This window comes from Chlamydomonas reinhardtii, chromosome 1 (assembly GCF_000002595.2).
Source record: "Chlamydomonas reinhardtii strain CC-503 cw92 mt+ chromosome 1, whole genome shotgun sequence".
NCBI classification, from domain to species: domain Eukaryota; kingdom Viridiplantae; phylum Chlorophyta; class Chlorophyceae; order Chlamydomonadales; family Chlamydomonadaceae; genus Chlamydomonas; species Chlamydomonas reinhardtii.
In genome coordinates this window covers 3783476-3797759 of record NC_057004.1, presented here as the reverse complement: position 1 = coordinate 3797759, position 14284 = coordinate 3783476, and the positions used below count along the sequence as shown (strand labels likewise).

The window sequence follows — 14284 nt, the reverse complement described above, 5'->3', positions numbered from 1 at the left end:
CTGCGGCGGTCGGCCCTCCATGGACCTTTTTAGGCCCTCGCATGCCCTTCCACCCCAGCGGTCCTAATTAAAATGGAGCATTACCACATCTCCTCTATAGAGGCGAATGACCTTACATGAGAACTTTTCACCGGTTTGACTGGTGACAGCCCGCGACTCATGGCGCACGAAAGCCTTGCTTCTCTGGTCGCTGCCACTGATAAGCTGGGTGAGTAATATAAATAACACTTGGAAACGTCGCCGCTGGGAGCGCTGCCTCACCAGCGGATGACTTCGTGACAATTCAGGTCACCCCCTGGCGGAGGTGCGGCGAAGGGCCGTCCAGAGCCTAGACTTCAAGCTGAAACATCGTTTGTTATCGCCAGAGGACTTGGCAAAGGTGGGAGGCCACTAGGCGGTTCACCACGCGTGGGTGGCGAAGCGGGCCAACCGTGCATAGGACACGGCGTAGGCCAGCGCGTTCTCGACAGGCGGGCCATACACGGCCTCACACATGCAGCAGTACACCAGGATACATGTGACTCTTAAACTCTGCATGGGTGTGTGCAGGAGCGTACTGTCTTGAAGAACCTTTTGGGTAAGCCCGGGTCGCCGTGCACGTACGGTATACATGGCAGACGGCAGTGCTTACTAGCACCTCAAAAGCGCACATCAGGAGGGCCATTCTCTGCGACTGCGCCATTGTACCTCTTTACCTGGTGTCATGATACCTTGTAATGCAGGCTGCCTGGAGTACCAAGACAATGGCGTCCCAACGGACGCTGCGGTCCTCATGCTGCTGGGAAAGGTGGCTGCGGCGCCTTTCGCGGCCCGCCAGCTGCTGCACCTGGGTGCAGAGCAGGTCCTGGCGCAGTTGCAGGCGACGCGGCCGCCGGACCTGCAGCCCATTATCCAGGCGACGCTTAATGCGCTGCTGACCGCACCGCCGACGGTAAGATTTGAAGCTATACCGTATCTGGCGCTGTCTGCACGCGTGACGCGTCCAGAATGCTCCGTATCGGGCACAATTGAACTACTAGTCTCTGTTGTTCGCCCAGGCACCCTCTGGAATCTCGAGGTCCGCCGCAGTCCAGCAACAGTACGGTACGTCTCATTCATGGGTCGCTGGAAATCAAGAAGGATCCGCTTGGCATGCGTGGCCGTACACGGTTGTCTGACACGCTGTGCCATCCTTGCAGGTTCTGCGGCGAGCCAAGCAAACACCGCTCCTACAACAAGGCCCATCGCAGCTGGGGCCAACGCAACACCGATTGCCATGATCGCGGCGATGCCGGACGCACGGGGCCCGCCGGCATTTACGTACTCGCCGGCGCGACACTCTGTGCGGGACAGGGAGGCCTCACCCTACCGCCATGCTGCCGGGACGGCTGCTTCAGCTACGCCCGACGTGCATCTCGAGCAGCAATCTGCAGCCAACACGCCCAATGTGGCCCGGGCCCTGCTGGCGAGGCGGGCCGCCGCACGGCAAACGCATCTAGGTACGTCTGGATTGCACACTCGCCGCAACTGTGCAATGCCATGCATTTCAAGCCGCTGTGTCCTCGCGTGCAGGCCAAGACGGCGTGGCCGCCGCTCTACTTGCCGGCGACCGTACCAACACCGCCGGCAACAGCCCGCGGGACTGGCTGCTGCAGTCAGTGTCTCTGGGCCAGGCAGACGATCAACAGCTGTTCGAGCTGTCGCTTCGACTCAAGTACGTTGAGGACCCGCGTGTGGTGCTGCCCGCGCTGACGCAGCTGCATGGCGCTGCCCTCGCGGACCTGCCGGTGGAGGCAGTGGCGGCGCGACACGAGATTGTGGTGAGGAGGGCCTGGGCGCCAGCGATGGCTGGGAGGGCTTGGCGTCCTGGGGAGGACAGGGTGGCATGGGGCACATGAAGCTGAAGGCGGATTGCTCGACCCGTGTCTGTATACCCCGATCTTCACCACATGAAAATCTCCACTCCTTCCACCTTCCGCAACTTGACCATCTGATTGCAGAACCACCTGCTGGTGCTGCTGGTTTCTGCCAGCTCCACACCCGACCTCGTGGCGCTGGCCGCACAGTGCCTGTCACGCATCGTGGTGATGCTCAAGCGGGCCCTGCTGCTCGCCACTGACGCCACGTACGCTGCCAGCGCTGGTGCCGGCGCGGGTGTCGGCGCCAGTGGGGTTTTCGCTGAGGGTGAGGCTGAGGACCCCAACGGGGCAGGCAGCCCTGACTGTGGCCCCGGTTCGCAGCGTGCTGCTGCGCAGCAGCACGTGCAAGACGGCGCTTCCGGGACAACTGCAGAGCAGCTGCTGCCGCATGGACTGCCGCCAGCGCCTGCAGACGGCGGCGGCAGCTATGCCGGCACTGCTGGCAGGTCGCTAGGCGCAGCCTGGGCGGCAGACGATGAGCCCCTCAACGTCACTCGCCTCGCGTACCTCGTGGGGCTCCAGGTGGGGCGCGCAGCTACTAAGCCTCAGCCAGGACCTGTGGCGCTAGCGAGCCTATGCCGGTTGCATGGACAGGTTTGGTCGGCATTACGGCATCGTAACAGCCCGCCTTTTGCTCCTCCTATGACAGGTCTTTTATGCACTGAAGGACCCGCAGCGCCTCTTCGCCGCGGCACCACTGGCGGAGGAGCTGCTTCCGCTGCTGCTGCTGGACCGGGAGGGGCCGCGGGCGGTCGTGAGCGAGGCCGAGTGCATCAAGTGGTCAAACCTGCTGCAGGTGCGTGCTGGTCCTGACGCTCATGCCCTTGCCCTTAGCCACCACATGACTATCAATGACACATGCGCCTGTTGGTTGCAGGCTCTGTCGACGGCGCTGGTGTCGAACCTGTCAATCGCGCGTGCGGAGAGCCCGCCCATCGTGCAGGCGTACACACGTGACTCTGCGACCAGCGCGTGCACGCCGCTGCCCGTCATCAATGCCCCTACGGTTGCGGTGCTCAGCCTAGCCGCCCGGCTGGTGACAGCGCTGCCGCCGGAGCTGTGGGTGGCCGGCATCGTGCCGCCGGTGCTAACAGACACATTGGCTGCAGTCGCCAGGGACGAGGTGTTGTCAATGCTGCTGCCGGGTCTTCGGGTTGCGACGCAGCCGCTGCTGGCGGTGCTGCGGCCGGATACGACGCGGCTGCTGGAGGTGGCTGCGGCCAGCGAGGCGGCACTCGCGGCAGGCGAGGAACTGACCCGGCAGCTGCCGGCCCTGCGGACGGGGCGGCTCGACCCGGAGGTGTGGCTGGCTAGGCTGGAGGCAGCGCTGCCCGCGCTGCACCTCCCCGGGCAGGCGGCACTGTTGCAGGCCGTGCTGCAAGGGCTTGCCGAAGTGTGCAGCAGCAGCAACCGCAACAGCTCCGCCGGCGCCGGCACGCATGATCTTGGTCGCCATGGCACCTCGCGCAGGCTGGCGTGGGCCTCAGCCGCAGCAAGCGCCGGCAGCCCCAGCAAGGCGTCTGGTCCAGCTGGCACGGCGTCAGGCGACCCGGCCTGGGTGTCTCGAGCGGAGGGGCTCTTCCTGCAGCTGCTGTCGCACAGCTCGCCCGAGGTGGCGCTGGCGTGCTACGGCCTGCTGGAGGGCATGGTGCAGGAAACCCGGACAGAGCCGGGGCACCCGCTGCCGCGCCTGATGACACGACAGGTAAATCCGTCCAGATGTTGGGCTTCTTCCGCAGTATCCGTGCCGTTGGTTAGCAGGTCGGGCGGTGTCGTGATGCTCATGCTATTCACAGGCTGTGATGGAGTTGCTGGTGGTCCTGGGCCTGGCAGACGAGCGCACGCGGCGCCAGGTTGCCCGCATCCTGCTGCAGCTGATGCCGGACGCAGCGCTGCAATCACGTAAGTTGCCGTTGGGCCAACGGCAGTTTAAATTGTTGTTGGCTTTCACCCAACGCGCCTATACACGCTGTATTCATCTACTTCTGTGCAGGCATCGTGCCGTGGGCGTTCTGGATTCGGCTGTTCGAGTCAGATCCGCAGGTAACACGCGTTTGCCTATCTTCAGTTGATTGGCCTGTGCGCGTTGCGCATGGGACCATTGACGTCATCATCAACTGTACTGACAGCAACACCCCCTTGCCTCACGCCCTCTCTGCCTCTTTCGCCGCCTGGGCTTGTGTGTAGTCTTGTCTTTATTATCCCTTCTTTATCCTACTGCCGACACGCCTCGGCCCTTTCACTGTGCCCTGCCCTTCCGATTTTTGCCTTGCCCCTTTCCACATGTCGTGCTCCTGGCCCGACGCTCCCTGCCTGGCGTCGGGGCTGCTTTCCCGGTCGCCAGGTAAGTCGTGGGTTTTGCTTGTCGCGTCCGCGTGCCTGTCTTGTGCTGTTGTGCGCGTCACCGAGCCCGGGCGGCGACATTTATCGCCGGCGCCGCTCGCCCTGCTACTCCACGACGCCTCGGCCCACATCCCATAAGTATTATCGCTCGCAACTAACGCCTCTGCCTGCACTCCCGTTTTCGTTGGCTTTGGTTTAGTTTGGGCTGGTATTTACAACCCCCCCCCCCCCCACACACACACCGCTTCTGATTCTGTGCCTACCAGGTCGGTGCCCTGGCCGCCGCGCTAGCTGCTGCGGAGCGGGAGCAGCAGACAGCAGGTGACGCTGACACGGCCGTAAGCTGGCCCCGGCTAAGGGCACACACGCTGGCCATGTTCAGTAGAGAGCCAGAGCAGCGGCGAGCGGCGGCGCAGCAGTTGGCCACAGAGCTGCGGAGCGCGACCGGCACCCCCATCCTGCACGCCATGCAGGGCGAGCCCTACACGCTGGACCCGTTCCGGGTGGGTCCCATTTACTGTGGCGCCATGTCTGTTTCACCCGCCTGGTCCTGCCTGGTATGGCTCGACTGTGGCCAAACTGCACGGCTCCCTGTCCCAGCCTAAGGCCAATCACCATGATGCACATACCGTACATCGCAGGTGTGCCTTGACAGCGGGGCGCGGGGCGACCTGGTCATTCCCGCCGCCAACCCCCGCCTGGCGCGCTCCTTCCGCCCCGCCGACGTGTCCAACCTGCTCGCCATCCTGTCCAACCCGGAGCTGGCGCTGGAGCTGCGCCGCAGCGCCGCGGAGCAGATGCTGGCGCTGGCGGGCGAGGAGCGGCTGCGGGAATGCCTGGAGGAGCAGGTGCGTGCCAGGGAGAGGCGTAGCTGCGGTACGGGACATTGGTATCGTGTCTGTGTGCGCAGCGCTTGCGCTTCAGGATGCGTCAGTTCGGTTCATATGCGGCGGTTTTCGACATGCGCTTGCCGTACAACCATTGCAGGGCGCGCTACATGCCATCGCCTGTGTGGCGGCGCTCCGCGACCCAGCGTCTGGCGCGGCGCTCAGCGTCAGCCAGGCGGACTCCCTGGCGGCTCACGGCATCCCGCCGCCCACACCCGACCTACTGTCCACCCTGGATGTGCAGTTGCCCATCGCCGCCATCAACCTGCTCTACGCCCTAGCCGCGCACAGCCCCCGCGTGCGCGCGTGGCTCGTCAGTCCAGCGGCGCCGACACCGCGCCCGCGCCCGGGGTCGCATGGGCCGTCCGGTGCCCGAGCAGGTGCCAATGGCGGCGGCAGTGGCCTGGAGATGCTGGTCAACGGCGTGATGCCGCTAATTTTCCACAGCATGGTCACCGTGCGGCGCGCTGTGGCGCGCCTGCTGGCCGCGCTGTGCATGGGTGGCGAGGCTGACAGGTGGACGGGCTGGGACGCGGTCGCGCGCAGTGCAAGGGCGGGCAGCTCGGCTGCCGTGCTGGCGGCGGCGCAGCCTCAGGCGGCGAGCAGCTCCGGGACAGGCAGTGCTGGAGACGTGCTGGTGCTTCCACACACGTTTGAGCAGGGATATGTGCTGCCTTGCCGCACCACGTGGGCGCCGCTACCGCTTGTGGCGGGGTCAGCCAGCAGGCCCGGTGGCAATAAAGCGGCGGGCAAGAGTATTACGCTGGAGGACAAGCCGCTTTTGCAAGGTGAGAACCGCTATAAAGGTATCATACAACATCACCAGTTTGCTGCTGTTGCTACTGCTGCCCTGCTCGGTGTCCCTTTAAGGCAGTCGCTAACTCGCAGTCGGATGCTGTTTGCTCAGACCTGGTGATGGAGCAGCGCGAGCTGGTGGTGCTGCTGGTGCAAGAACGGCAGGCGTTGCGGGCCGCGGGCGGTGACCCTGCGGGCCTGCTGGTTTTGATGAACGAGCACCCGGACCTCATCGGGTACCTACCGCCTGCCGCGATGCACACCCTGGCTGCCAGCATCCGGGCAGTGGCTCCCGCGGCGCTTGTGGCACGGGGCCTGGCGGCCGTGGGCGCGGCAACTTGCCATGCCGACTGCACTGCTGCGCTGCGCGCCCTGCAGCTGGTCTGCGGCATGCGGCAAGGCACAGCAGCATTGGCGGCAGCTGACTGGCAGGTCGGTACTAGCGCAAACAACACAGTGCTCAATCACACATGATGCGGTTGTTGTGCAGTGAAGGCGACACGGCGGGGCTTCGGCTGTAGCGTGCAAATGCGCAGCTGAGCCTGCCGTGTGCTGTTCGTGCAGGTGCGGCTGGAGAACCTGCTGTCGACGTGCCCCACCAGCCCCGAGGACCGGGCCCTGTGGGTGGAGCTGCTGGCGCCTGTGCGGCGCATGATCCTGAACGGCGCCCTGACACAGGTGGGCGCCACTGTACGTTGCCCTGGTATTTGCATGGCTTTCAAGAAGCAGCCTGTGCCGCGCGTAGTGCATTACGGTACTAACGTAACAGGGGTGACTGACTTCGCCGCGTTGGGCATTGTCGTGCTGGGACTTTGCAGGTGCAGCTGCTCCAGCTGGCAGAGTACCTCTCGCGCTCCATGCACCCGCTGCTGTCTGCGCCTGACGCCGCAGCAGATCCTCCACCACTGCCAGTGGCGCTGGCAAACACGCCGCTGCTGCCGGACCACCTGCACCAGCACACCAGCTTGGCGTGCACGCAGGCGCTGCTGGCGACCCTGGTGGACCTCATTCGGTACGTTCTGTGTGGGTATGCATGTTTGCATGCGCGCGTGAGTTCAAACGGTAAGGGCCAGGCTTGCCGGCAGTGCGCCCGGGTCTTGCATGCTAAGTCAACTTGACGTCCATGTGCATCGCAGCTGCGCGCGGAATCGCTTGCCTCAACACCAGGCACGGCGGCTGCTGGCCGCGCTGTCCCCCACGCCGCTGCTGCGGACACTGGGCACAGCTTATGTGGGCTATGCCGACGCCAACTACGGGTGCCGCGTGCTGGCGCTGCAGCTGTTGCTAGAGGCCCTTCGGGTGATTAGCGGCACACCTGAGCCCGAGGTGGGTCGAAGCTGCTCCTTGTCGCGGCGTCACATGCTGTTAGCGGCGCCTGGCCGCCTGCTGTCCTGGCAGTGTGTTGCCGATAGACGCTCTCACCGCTTCGGTTGTATCTCCCTGCAGGCTGCCCCAATAGAGCTGGACTTGAAGGAGGCCCTGATGGAGTGCCTATACGCCGTCCTGGCCAATGTCAGCGGCGGCTTTGCTGCCGCCGCTGCGGCCGCGCCCGTCCTCGCGCGGCAACCCCAAGCCAGCGCCAAGGCGGCGCGGGGTGCCGACACGGCCACGGGTGCCGCTGCCTATGGCGGCACGCATGGCTTTGCTGGCAAGGGCGCCGTGCGTCTAGCCATGGGCTGCCTGTTGCACCTCACGGAGCTGCTGCCGGCGGGGGAATGGACCAGCTGCTGGCAACAGGTGCGGTACAGGCTCATGCTGTCATGCGCGTTCGCCTGCATGTGCTCCGCCGCGTAAGTCGCGTGCAGGCGGCCGCAGCCTACAGGGCGCTCCTGACGCTTCTTCGCTGTCGTTCTCACGCTTTGCGCACGGTGGGCGCGGGGTCGCAGATGAGCGGCAGCTTCTGGGTGTCGCGGCTGCTGCGGGACCGGGACACGGTGCTGCGGGCGCAGGCGGTGGAGGTGCTGGGCCGGCTGCTGCAGCCGGGCGCGGACACCACACAGAGCCTGGTGGCACAGGGCTGGTCGGATGCGGTCAAGACCATGATCAAGATCGCCCTGGACCGGAACGCCCGGTTCGCGCTGCGCACGGCGGCCATGCGGGTGCTGGTCTGCTGCATGGCACAGGAGGCCTCGGCGGATGGCAAACAGGTGCGTTTCTTGGTCTGGCGCGTCAAAACTGCAATGCAGCGAAGCCAGGTTAGGGTGTGCAATACTCAATGAGGCGCGTATGTGTTGCATACAGGTGGAAAGCGACGGCCTGGGCAGCTCCATGCCCCGGCGGCAGCTGTTCGCGTCCGCCTCCGCGTTGAGGCCTGCAGCACTGCTGCTTCAGCACCGGGAGCTGTGGGCGCAGCTGCCAGGCATGGTGCGGGAGCCGGACGCGCCGGCGGGCTTCATGGCAGCGGCACTGTCGCTCTTGCTGCAGGGGCTGCTTCTGGACAGCGATCGCACCGTGGCTGTGCTACGCCAGCCCGGCTTTATTGGAAAGTGAGTTGCTGGTTTGCGTACTCGGTTTATCAAGCAATAGGTATGGGCGTCGCCAATCACAGATGCTGATTTGTGTCGGTCCCTACTGCAATCAACAACAGGCTGTTAGAGCTGCTGGACCATAAGGCACTCGAGGCTGGCAGCGGTATCCCCGCACAGACTGCCACTGGCGTCACCCCGCCATGGCCGGCCCGCACCGCTGCCGTCGCCACCTACGGTCTGGCGCAGGGCGCGTGGGACTGGAGTCAAGGTGCCTGGTCACCCCAGCACGCGGTGGGCGCGCCGCTGACTCCATCTGCGGCAGCAGGGCCAGCTCCTGCGTCCTCAAGCGCAGCCGCCGCTTGCAGGGATGCCGGTCCGGAGGTGCCCGTGGACGTGCAGGTAGAGAATGTGGCTGGCGTGGACGTGGCCGTGGCAACTCTGCAACAGACTGCTGCGGCCATGGCATCAGGTAGGCGGGCATCACGTCGCCATTGCATGTGCCTGATACACAGTACGCGCCCTGCTATATCCCTGTAGATGTGGCGACTGACATGTCCTCTGCACTTTTGTCCCCAAACCCGCTACGCAAGCCGCTGCGTGCGCGGATCCGGCGCTGCCCCTGCACCGCGTTCAAGCCCTCCACGTCAGCTCGCTCGCAGCGCAGCTACTGGCGCACACCCAGCAGTGCGAGCCACCGCTACTGCCGCTGGGCGCCCTGTTGGGCCGCGGCGCAGTGGCCAAGGCTGCTGATGCCACACTCGGCGCCTTCGCACGCCTAGCTGCCGGCATAGCATCCTTGGACGCAGCGCGCGGCCTGCAGACCATGTCTGCCGCTACGGAAGGCGCGGCCAAGATGGACGCGGTGGGTGCTGCAAGGCTCGCGTGTTCCCTCACCATTCCAAGGATAGCACGTCGTGGTCAGGTGGCATTGACGTGATGCCGTTGTGTGCTGACGAACCTGCAGATGTGCCAGACCGCGGCGGCCTCCAACGCACTTCTACAGCTGCTTGATGAGGACGAAGCGTTGCAGGTAGGGCAAGCCTTGCGAGTTTCCTGCAACTGCTTGACACTTTGCCTGTTACGAACAAACTGATCACGTGTTGTGGGCCCGCAGCTGCTGGTGTCCGTGGACGCGGGCCTGCTCCGCACCCCGGGTCCGCTGCTCTGCCAGTGTGCGGAGGTTCTGGCGGCCGGCTGCAGCCCGCGGCCGCTGCGGCTGGCAGTGGTGTGCTTGCTGGCCACCTTTCTGGCACGCAAGGACACGGCCAGGGCGCTGCTGCTCTTCCCGTCATCAGGTGGGCAGCCTCAGTATATACTTGCCCAACCGGTGTGCAAGCCAAAAGTACGCATCATCATCATGGCTCGCTTGCTTCTTGTGACAAAGTATCTTGGTGGCTACGGCTTCTCGCCATTCCATGCTGTGCGCTGCAGATGATGAGCACCTGGTGGGGCGCACCGGCGCGGAGGTGGGCGCGGACCTGTGCGGTGCGCTGGTGGCGCTGCTCCCAGACGATGCCCTCGCACCCGCCCCCGCCCCGGGCCACCCACCCATCACCTCTGCTGGGGCGCAAACGCCAATGCCCGGTACCGCCGCGCCCTCTCCGGCGCCACCCTCGGCAGCCCGCAGCAACCCGTTGGCTGCGTCCACGTCGTCCCTCCTTCCCACCTTCGCGGCACAGCACGGCCCCGCCGGTCGGCATGCCGGGCACGCTGACGGCGGCACTGCCGCTTCTGCCGCCGTGCAGAGTCTGTCTTCTAGCGATCTGTGCATCATCATCGCGCTACGTAACCTGCTCGCATTCAGCAGCGCTGCGAAGACGGCGGCGCTGCGCAACGGCTACCATCGCTTCCTCTTCGACAGCTGCCGCCGCGCTGCGGCGCTGCTGGCGCCAGCCACGCCCAGCGCCAAGCTGACCGGCGGCGAGCGGAAGCAACCAGGTGGCCAACCCGGCGGCACACCCAAGAAGCAAGCCGCAGGCCTGCAGGCGCGCGGTGTTCGCGGTTCTGTAGTGCCCTCAGTCCGTGTCTCTGCCGGCGGTCAGCAACGCTACAGAGGCCTGCGGCCCCCGGCGCCCGGCAGTGCGGCGCCGGCGCATGACCCCGTGGACGACACTGAAATCGCAGGGTCCGAGGTGGAGGGGCTGATCGACGAGCCGCAAGTGCTGCTCGCGTCGCCGCAGATAGGGCGCCCGAGCGAGGTTGCAGCTGCGTCGGCACGTGGCGGTGGCCAAGAGCACGGCTTCGTGGGTCCTGCAGCGCCTGCAGCGGCCGCGCAAGCAAGGCGAATGCTGGAGCAGAAGGTGCGCATCTGTGAACCGTTGCAGGGAATGCGGAACACATATGGGGCATAGGGGGTAAGGCACTGGAGCTGAAGTTTTAGTCTTGGAGTGTATGCCTTGTGCGTGCGATACGATGTGTGTTTGCAGGTTGTGGCGGCGCTGTCCCTCGTCAAACACCTGGCGCTGGGCTGCGTGCGAGCCCGCGCGGCGCTGGTGCGCGACGGCGTGCTCGCCGTGCTGCGCGCGCTGTGGCCGCACGCGCTGACCGCCACCAGCGGCCCGCTCTTCCACGAGCTGCTGGGCTGCCTCAACAACCTGCTGCCCGGGTGTGCCGAGGCGCGGGCGCGCGTGGCGACCGAGGGCGGCAGCGTCCCGGCGGGCGGCGCGGCGGAGGGCGCGCCCGGCACGCTTCTGTGCAGCCTCGTTGCATGCATCTTCGGGGTAAGTTGTGACACGTATGCTACTGACCCATATGACTAGCCGCTGCTGCCAACCGTTGCATTCATAACCTCTACGCCTCCGCGCTATGCACATACATGTCTCAAACTTGGTCACCACGTCAGGATCCTCACGTCTTTCCTTTCCTGCCTCCTCACCCACACGCCTAGGCCACCCGGCTTGAGACGCCCACATTCACGCTGGCGGTGGGCGTGCTGCTGCAGCTGGCAGGCGCCGAGGACGGCGTGCACCAACTGCTGCGTGCGCCTTTCCTGGCCGCCTGCCACAAGGCGCTGCAGGACAGCGCCAACGCGCACGCGCCGGGCGGTGGGGCCGCCGCCAAGCTCGGCAGGGACCTGGCGCGTCAGGCGGCGCTGCTACAGGTGGGGTGGGCTCGTGCCTTGCGTCGCCTCTGTGTCTATGGGTTGCCGTGCATGCCCTTGGTCCATGGCAAGAGCCATGGTCAAATCCTGTGCCAGCTTGCTTGCGTCTGCATGACGACGTTATTCACTCGTGCGTTTCCTTGCAGGTGCTAACAAGCGTTGCGGCGTGGCCGGCGGGCCAGCACGCCCTTCTCCGCTCCACCTCTGCGCCTGGGCTCATGGAGCTGGTGGTGCGGGTGGTGTCGCTCGACGCCGCCGCGCTCACAGCGCCAGGTGGTGCCGGCGCGGCGCAGCACGCACCGCAGCACCTGGTGCTGCAGCTGCACAATGGCGGGCTGGCGCTACTGCGCAACCTGTGCTTTGCGGCGGAGGCCAAGGCACATCTGCTGGCCAACCCGGCGGTGTTGCCGGCGCTGGTGGCGGCTGCGGAGGGCGTGGCGGCCAACCCGGAGGGCGCGGCCTACGCCGCGTCGGGGCTGTGGTCGCTGGTGTACCTCGGGGAGAAGGTGGGTTGCAGAGCATTGCACGTGCTATTATGAGGGAGGGGCCTTCAGTTCGCTTGTGGATGCAGAACTGAATGCTGCTGCTCGGCAACGTCATCCCTCCCAGGTCAAAGCAGCGCTACGGCGCGTGCCCAGTGCGCAGCAGCGGCTGGTGGCTGCTACCGCAGCCTGCCGCTTCCAGGAGTCCAAAACCACATCGCAGGTCGAGGCTTCGGTCGCAAGGCAGCAAGTCGTGTTGGGCGAGGGCGTGGACAGCAGAAGCGTGGATGCGGCTGCGGTGGCGGGTGCCCGGGGACCGGAGGTGGAGGTGCTGCGTCAGAGGGTGCACTGGCTGCAGCAGGCTGGGATGCAGCTGGCAGGGCTACTGGAGGCGCTGCAGTCCGCGGCGCCGGAACCTGCAGAGGCGGCACTGGGTGCTGGCGCGTGGGCAGGTGCCCGGGGATGGCGCGCGCCGATGGATCGATCGCCATTGCGGGATCAGACCGGTGGGCTACGTATGTGAGTTTGACGGCGCCACAGCAAAAGGGTGGTGGTCGGGATGATGTGCGGTGTGGGCCTGGATGCACGGCGGGAGTTGAGGGCTCGGGGCCCGGACGCGGTGCCCGTGCAAACCTGGCCAAGTCGGCAGCGGGCCGTTCCGCAGGAGATTACTCCTGGAGGCAGGGTGATATCGCAGGCGCACATGACAACCTGTACGCTGGTCACCATGTTCTTACTGTTTCGTTGAGAGGCCCAGTTGATCCAAAACACAGCACGGGCCCGGGCCCGCGCCCCATGCTCGTCCATTGGTGAAATTCGAAGGCTATGAACCCATGCAAACCAGCTGTAATATAAAGGGCCTGGCGGGGACTCTCACATGTACGATATAAACACTGACAAACATTTTAGCTCCAAGTCCCCAGAAACGCTCACGTGCTGCTGTCCGTGAAGCCCGCGACTCGTGCATGCCGCTTGCACGTTGGCTTGCTGTGATCTATCAGTAGTCACCACAACGAAAGCGGTGAGCATGAATGGCTCACAGCGAAATGCTTCGACGACGCACTTTGACATGTGCATGCGGTCCAGTCGCCGAGGTCTGAGGCATTAGCTAGGGGTTCTTGCCACAGTTTGTGATATGGTGCTCGTTCTTATGTCTGTTATGCATCTACCGCAGGTCGCGCGACCTCTGGTAAAGAGAATCTTCGGCCTTGATCGCCCAACCGAGCTCCTTTGCGCGACGCCCGGCGCTTCCAAGAAACAGTCATGTTTCCTTACCCCGGAATGCCGATGTACCCGGGCATGCAGCCCGGCATGCCAGGAGCACCCGCGGCCCAGCACAGCCAGAAGCCGACGGGCCGCGGCGGTAGCATCATGAAGGGCCGCAACAACAAAGGCGGGCACAAGAAGAAGGAAGAGGAGGAGCCCGAGGGGCCAGGTGCGGGCGGCACACGGCCTTGATGGTCCCAATGACCCGGTGGTGTGCCTGTGGGGGAGAGGGGCACGAGCACAGGTACCTGTTGTCTTGTCTCCCCTGGTCTTGCTCATGTGTCCTCTCGCACTCCAGTGACCCCGCCGCACGCATGCCCCGGTGCTGACACCAGACTGATGCATGGCCCCATCGCAGATGTTGAGGACATGCTGGACATGGCTCAGAACATGGCTGATGCGGCGTCGCAGCAACAACAGCAGGGAGGCTTCGGGGGCCAGCCGGGCTTTCCCGGCTATGACTCGAGCAGTATGATGGGCGGTGGCATGGGTTTCCCAGGCATGGGCACGGGCATGGGCTTCCCTGGTATGTAAGACTTGTGCCATATGGTGAGCAGGACTCAGGACCTGACTGATTGTTGATATCTGGCCAGGTTGTACAACAAAACACGCGTAGGCCTATATGCTGATGTTGTACGATATGTTAGGATCGAGGGCAGGAGGGTTGGATCCAGGGCTGGATCAACGGTTGGATCAAGGGTGCCTTTGGTGGGCATGGCTGCGGAGATGGACGAGCGCCCCCGAGCCTTGGTCAAATGCCCGCGTGGCCTCGCAACGCCGCAGCCGTGTGCCAGGTGAAACCGAATCATTGTGCTGGGAGAGCACAAGTTCGTGCGCATGTTGTTATCATCCCGTGCGTATTGATGGCCTGACGTACAACGAGTCAAGGACGGCGGCCCGTTTGTCGACCAGTGTGCTGTGAGCGGTACAGTTTGTCAATGTGGTAGGGCCCTGCAAATGCCTAATCCTTTTATACGCAATTGCAATGGTGTGAACTTGCGCTGCAAGCGATGCCCGACATGGTGATTGTAATATTACAAGTGGT

General features: G+C 64.7%; 1 protein-coding gene across 1 annotated transcript; it reads left to right on the top strand.

Moving 5' to 3' along the window:
• Positions 1 to 67: 67 nt before the first annotated feature.
• On the top strand, positions 68 to 14283 carry CHLRE_01g024500v5 (uncharacterized protein). Its single transcript, XM_043058532.1, has 33 exons — positions 68 to 208; positions 288 to 379; positions 550 to 577; positions 723 to 931; positions 1038 to 1083; positions 1179 to 1478; positions 1552 to 1799; positions 1980 to 2420; positions 2548 to 2694; positions 2776 to 3603; positions 3695 to 3800; positions 3892 to 3941; positions 4508 to 4744; positions 4883 to 5089; positions 5229 to 5916; positions 6036 to 6355; positions 6488 to 6601; positions 6742 to 6935; positions 7060 to 7249; positions 7370 to 7660; positions 7810 to 8070; positions 8165 to 8409; positions 8511 to 8860; positions 8982 to 9253; positions 9356 to 9421; positions 9506 to 9686; positions 9823 to 10691; positions 10818 to 11111; positions 11279 to 11491; positions 11638 to 11997; positions 12101 to 12994; positions 13148 to 13408; positions 13598 to 14283. Exons 1-31 carry the CDS (start codon positions 160 to 162, stop codon positions 12494 to 12496), a joined length of 8292 nt encoding a protein of 2763 aa, XP_042928446.1. The 5' UTR covers positions 68 to 159; the 3' UTR covers positions 12497 to 12994; positions 13148 to 13408; positions 13598 to 14283.
• Position 14284: the final 1 nt, after the last annotated feature.

What these genes read in the sequence shown, in the direction of transcription:
- CHLRE_01g024500v5 (XM_043058532.1), top strand. Translation starts at nt 160, where the DNA reads ATGGCGCACGAAAGCCTTGCTTCTCTGGTCGCTGCCACTGATAAGCTG. An exon ending in GGACGCAGCGCTGCAATCAC is followed by an intron (nt 3,801 to 3,891) that starts GTAAGTTGCCGT and finishes ACTTCTGTGCAG; the next exon opens with GCATCGTGCCGTGGGCGTTC. An exon ending in GCGCGGCCAAGATGGACGCG is followed by an intron (nt 9,254 to 9,355) that starts GTGGGTGCTGCA and finishes ACGAACCTGCAG; the next exon opens with ATGTGCCAGACCGCGGCGGC.